At 49.3% G+C, this 5,823-nt stretch overlaps 1 protein-coding gene across 1 annotated transcript in view; it reads right to left on the bottom strand.

The window, feature by feature from the left end:
• Positions 1 to 1,186: 1,186 nt before the first annotated feature.
• hsd11b2 (hydroxysteroid (11-beta) dehydrogenase 2) overlaps positions 1,187 to 5,823 on the bottom strand; it is a 25,703-nt gene continuing 21,066 nt past the window's right edge. Inside the window, exons 3-5 of the mRNA XM_053320073.1 lie at positions 4,866 to 5,051; positions 4,484 to 4,621; positions 1,187 to 1,599 (exon numbers count right to left, since the gene is read on the bottom strand). Of these exons, the coding sequence (XP_053176048.1) occupies positions 1,187 to 1,599; positions 4,484 to 4,621; positions 4,866 to 5,051 (737 nt within the window). The remainder of the gene's footprint in view (positions 1,600 to 4,483; positions 4,622 to 4,865; positions 5,052 to 5,823) is intronic.

Genomic DNA, 5,823 nt, shown 5'->3' on the forward strand with positions numbered 1-5,823 from the left:
TTCATTTCCTGTTTACTGTTCTACACTTTTGTGCTTTTATTTGGGCGGTTAGGTGTCACAACAGGAAGTAGGATGTTCATGATATGAATGTAAAAACAAATAATTAAAATAAAACATTTTGGTTTTGTGAAATTAAAAGTAAATGTTTGCTTTTCTTTTGAAATTCACTGTGCTTCCTGTTCCTGTTGCTCTGACATAGAAAACAAAGAGTTAAAAAATTCACAGAGCTTAAAAATGTACATCTTTAAATAAATTGTTTAGAACATGAAATATGTGCGCTGGTGGACGGGGACTGTTTCACTGCAGCAGCGGGGCGCGCTCCATTCAGAGCTCCTGACCTGCCACACGGGCGGAGTTACACCACACGGGCGGAGTTATGCATCATGGGCGGAGTTACGCCACACGGGCGGAGTTACGCAACATGGGCGGAGTTATGCATCATGGGCGGAGTTATGCCACGCGGGCAGAGTTACGCAACATGGGCGGAGTTATGCATCATGGGCGGAGTTACGCCACGCGGGCGGAGTTATGCATCATGGGCGGAGTTACGCCACGCGGGCGGAGTTATGCAACATGGGCGGAGTTACGCCACGCGGGCGGAGTTAGCAACAACATCATTGGTCCAAGTATCAAAATAAAGATTTAAAAGCCATCTGCATGTTTATATCTAATCATTAACTGTCAAAGACAAACCACAGTCTGCAGTGATGTTTGTTTCTGAATCAAACCTCGAGCTGCTGCAGCGGCGGTCGCTCTGCTGACCTTTGACCTTCCTGCTTCTCTTCTGTTGGTTTTTGGGTGTGATGAAGGCACATGTGTGACTCTGTGTGTGTACAGTACAGTTGATCTCACTGAAAGAGGTGAAAAGTTTTCTGATCGACCTGTGGCTCCTCCGCTACCTCTACCGAACCCGCCCCCCCACCCCCCCCCACACCCCGACCCTCTGGGGGGGTGGGGTTGGGGGGGGGGGCAAGCCAGACAGAACAGAAAGAAACAGAAACCAGTTTGGTGCATCTCCATGATCCCTTCAACAGTTCAACACAAACAAAAGGACAGATTACAGCTCTATGAGTGCTTTACAGATGTGGTCCTCTATCACTGTCTCATGTGGCAGCTTCACTGCTCCTCTATCACTGTCTCATGTGGCAGCTTCACTGCTCCTCTATCACTGTCTCATGTGGCAGCTTCACTGCTCCTCCTTGCTGATGTTGTTGTTGTTGTTGTTGTTGTTGTTGTTGTGGAGGCTGAGATCGAAGCTGGACGGCTTCCTCAGAGCTCGCGGCATCAGCTTCTTCTTCACAAACAGTTTCTGGAGGAAGCGGTTGCTGATGCTGAAGGGACAGTAGGTGTTGATGAAGTACATGAGTCCGACGCCGGGCCCAGCGAAGTAGCGCGCCTGCGGCTGCGGAGCCAGCAGCGCCTGGACGATGGTGTCGACGACCGGGCTGAGGTCGGGGTTGGCCTGCTGCGCGTAGCTGTGGAACAGCTCCTTGGTCTCGGCCACGTAGTCCTCGCCGTAGTCCTCCAGCAGCGCCGGTGGCAGACTCTGCAGCAGCTGCTTGTGCTGCTGCTCCCAGTAGCCATGGTTACTGGAGTGACCTGTGGAGACAACGGCTCAATGTTACCATGGCAACGACCACTGATAATTCATCGTGATTAATTGTGACATCGTCCTGATTTAATCATGGCCTAATCCTGTTAAATCCTAATTGATCCTGAGTTAATCCTGAGTTTGTAGCTTGGTTTAACTTTAACGTCTTCGGTTGGAAACATTCAACGTGTTTCTTTGCTGAGAGTTACAGATATGCATGTTAGCTTTAAGAAGCTTTAACTAGAAATTAGATTGTTTTTTCTCTTCTAGTTGGTTCATTAAAACTGTTCATGTCACTATTAACTCCTCGTATCAGTGCAGTGAGATCAGAGAGCAACCTGCTGGCTCAGTGAAGTACTCAGGAATCTGTTAATAAATTAGATAAAAGCTGTATTTCTGACTCCCATGCAGCCTGAACAACCCCCCCCCCCCCACCCCCACCCCCTCTCTAACCCTAACCTCCCCCCATGTTTGAATTAAAGCCGTCTGATGATTGATTGGAAGCAGCAGCGGTGATGTAAACAGCGAGTTCAGCACACTTTATCCTGCTGTTCACACTTTAATCCAGAAGGAACAGGTTTGTGTTTGAGCCGTTACTCTTCTGACGCTCGCTGGCTGAACTTCAGACGACTCCGTCTCATAAACCTTCCTCTGACACAAACATGAACTACAGACCGGTTCCGTCTCAGAAACCTTCCTCTGACACAAACATGAACTACAGATCGGCTCCGTCTCAGAAACCTTCCTCTGACAGAAACATGAACTACAGACCGGCTCCGTCTCAGACCAGCTCCGTCTCAGAAACCTTCCTCTGACAGAAACTACAGACCGGCTCCGTCTCAGAAACATGAACTATAGACCGGCTCCGTCTCAGGAACCTTCCTCTGAACTATAGACCGGCTCCGTCTCAGAAACCTTCCTCTGAACTATAGACCGGCTCCGTCTCAGACCGGCTCCGTCTCAGAAACCTTCCTCTGACAGAAACATGAACTACAGACCGGTTCCGTCTCAGACCGGTTCCGTCTCAGAAACCTTCCTCTGAACTACAGACCGGTTCCGTCTCAGAAACCTTCCTCTGAACTATAGACCGGCTCCGTCTTAGACCGGCTCCGTCTCAGACCGGCTCCGTCTCAGGAACCGTCCTCTGACAGGAACAGGGTTGTGATTCTGCGTCTGACTCAAACCTGAACAACAGCTCGGTTTCATGAATGTTTCTCTTTTAAAGTTTAAATCCGTCACGTCAGGAAATGGAGCCGTGGATGTTTGTATCTGAGAGGAAGTGGAGGAGCAGCAGGACTGTTTGTTCTCCGCTCAGATCCAACCCTCTAATCACATCCATCCATTCTGCTAAATCATAAGTCAGCAATTTGTAGCAGTGTGTGAAAGCAGATGAATCCTCCATCTGGTCCTCGTTAGGATGTTTTCCTCAGCAGGAGGTTTGTCATCATGTTCAACATGAGGCCCGACCGCAGTATACACAGTCTGCCAGACTACAGCAGCAAGGTCCTCATCTAGACCTACACCCAGACCTCAACCTCCACCCTAACCCAGACCTCCACCCAAACCTGCACCTAAACCTCCACCCAGACCTCCACCCTCATCTAGACCTCCACCCAGCAGGAGGCTTGTCATCATGTTCAACATGAGGCCCGACCGCAGTATACACAGTCTGCCAGACTACAGCAGCAAGGTCCTCATCTAGACCTACACCCAGACCTCCAACCAAACCTCCACCTCCACCTAGACCTCCACCCTCCTCTAGACCTCCACCCAGCAGGAGGCTTGTCATCATGTTCAACATGAGGCCCGACCGCAGTATACACAGTCTGCCTGCTGGAGACTACAGCAGCAAGGTCCTCATCCAGACCTACACCCAGACCTCCAGCCAAACCTCCACCTCCACCTAGACCTCCACCCTCCTCTAGACCTCCACCCAGCAGGAGGCTTGTCATCATGTTCAACATGAGGCCCGACCGCAGTATACACAGTCTGCCAGACTACAGCAGCAAGGTCCTCATCCAGACCTCCACCCAGACCTCCAACCAAACCTGCACCCAAACCTCCACCCTAACCCAGACCTCCACCCAAACCTGCACCCTAACCTCCACCTCCACCCAGACCTGTATCCAGACCTCCACCCAGCAGGAGGTTTGTCATCATGTTCAACATGAGGCCCGACCGCAGTATACACAGTCTGCCTGCTGGAGACTACAGCAGCAAGGTCCTCATCTAGACCTCCACCCAGACCTCAACCTCCACCCTAACCTCCACCTTCATCTAGACCTCCACCCAAACCTACACCTCCACCCAGACCTCTACCCAAACCTGCACCCAAACCTGCACCCAAACCTACACCTCCACCCTAATCTCCACCCAAACCTCCACCCAGACGTGCACCCAAACCTCCACCAAAACCTCCACCCTCAGTTCCACCAGGATAGTGTGTATCAGTGTGTAGAAGGGTTGTGTAGCATTGTGTAGCAGGGTTGTGTGTAGCAGTGTGTAGCAGGGTTGTGTAGCAGTGTGTAGCAGGGTTGTGTAGCAGTGTGTAGCAGGGTTGTGTACCTGTCTTGTAGGAGGACGGTAGGATGGTGTGTAGCAGTGTGTAGCAGGGTTGTGTAGCAGTGTGTAGCAGGGTTGTGTAGCAGTGTGTAGTAGAGTTGTGTACCTGTCTTGTAGGAGGACGGTAGGATGGTGTGTTGTGTTGTGTAGCAGTGTGTAGTAGAGTTGTGTACCTGTCTTGTAGGAGGACGGTAGGATGGTGTGTTGTGTTGTGTAGCAGTGTGTAGCAGGGTTGTGTACCTGTCTTGTAGGAGGACGGTAGGATGGTGTGTAGCAGTGTGTAGCAGTGTGTAGCAGGGTTGTGTAGCAGTGTGTAGTAGAGTTGTGTACCTGTCTTGTAGGAGGACGGTAGGATGGTAGAGACGTGGATTCCCCAGGGTTCCAGCTCGTGTCTCAGTGTGTTGGTGAAAAGGTTGAGAGCTGCTTTAGACGCTCCGTAAGCAGCCAGGCAGGGAAACGGCTGGTCACCTGGCGACAGGTAAACACGTTGTCATGGCAACACACACACAGAGCAGCAATCATTGCCAGAAGTAAAGTTGTATTAAAATATGCTGCTTGGAGTGAAACGTGTCACATGATCTGCTTTGGATGATGTCATCATTTATAAACTTCACGTTCATCACAAGCCTGAAATGTGCTGAGTGTGTGTGTGTGTGTGTGTGTGTGTGTGTGTGTGTGTGTGTGTGTGTGTGTCTGTGTGTGTGATACACACCAGCAGGGCTGGAGATGGTGATGAGTCGTCCTTTGGCCTGTCTCAGCAGCGGCAGGAAGCACTTAGTGACCGTCAGCGTGCCGAAGAAGTTGACCTCCATGCAGCCACGGAAGTTAGACATCAGCGACAGCTCAGCGTCTCCGAAGTTCACACACACTCCGGCGTTGTTCACCAAACCCCACAGACCTGCACACACACACACACACACACACACACACACACACACACACACAGGTCAGAGGTTGTGTTAATTAAACAATCAGTAGAAACAACTACATCATGTTTCAGTCAGCTGTCCGTGTATGGAGGTTAATCAGTGACTTATTAAATTATGATGAATTTAACAGGATTGTTTCAGTGAGCTGAAGATGATCACAAGGTCCAACATTTGGCATCAGTCAGACTTTACATCTATAAACACAAATCATCTGCATAGCACTGGAAGGAAACGTTATAATTAACTTGTTTCTTTTATTAATCTGTATAAAACCTGTTAGCCTAGCTTAGCATAAAGACTGGAAGCAGAGGGAAACTGCTAGCATGGCTCAGTGACCTGCAGTAACCCCTGCTCTGTGTGTGTGTGTGTGTGTGTGTGTGTGTGAGTGTGTGTGAGTGTGTGTATGTGTGTGTGTGTGTGTGTATGTGTGTGTGTTTATGTGTGTGCGTGTGTGTGTGTGTATGTGTGTGTGTTTATGTGTGTGTGTGTGTGTGTGTGTGTTTTTCACTCCCTGTCTGAACTTTGGAAGATGACAATGAAAACATAAAGTTTTACAACAGGAGGGAGAATTATTTACCTTCACATTTAAATATATTATTATCAGTAGTAGTATTATGTAATCTTTATAACTTAAAACATTTTGTTGTTTCTAAACTCAAACAGGACAAAGAAGAGATTGAGCTGCTTTATGTTGTTCAGGTGTTTCTCTGTGAGCGGCCGTCTCCATGGAAACCACCTGAA

Source organism: Scomber japonicus, chromosome 1, assembly GCF_027409825.1.
Source record: "Scomber japonicus isolate fScoJap1 chromosome 1, fScoJap1.pri, whole genome shotgun sequence".
NCBI lineage: Eukaryota > Metazoa > Chordata > Actinopteri > Scombriformes > Scombridae > Scomber > Scomber japonicus.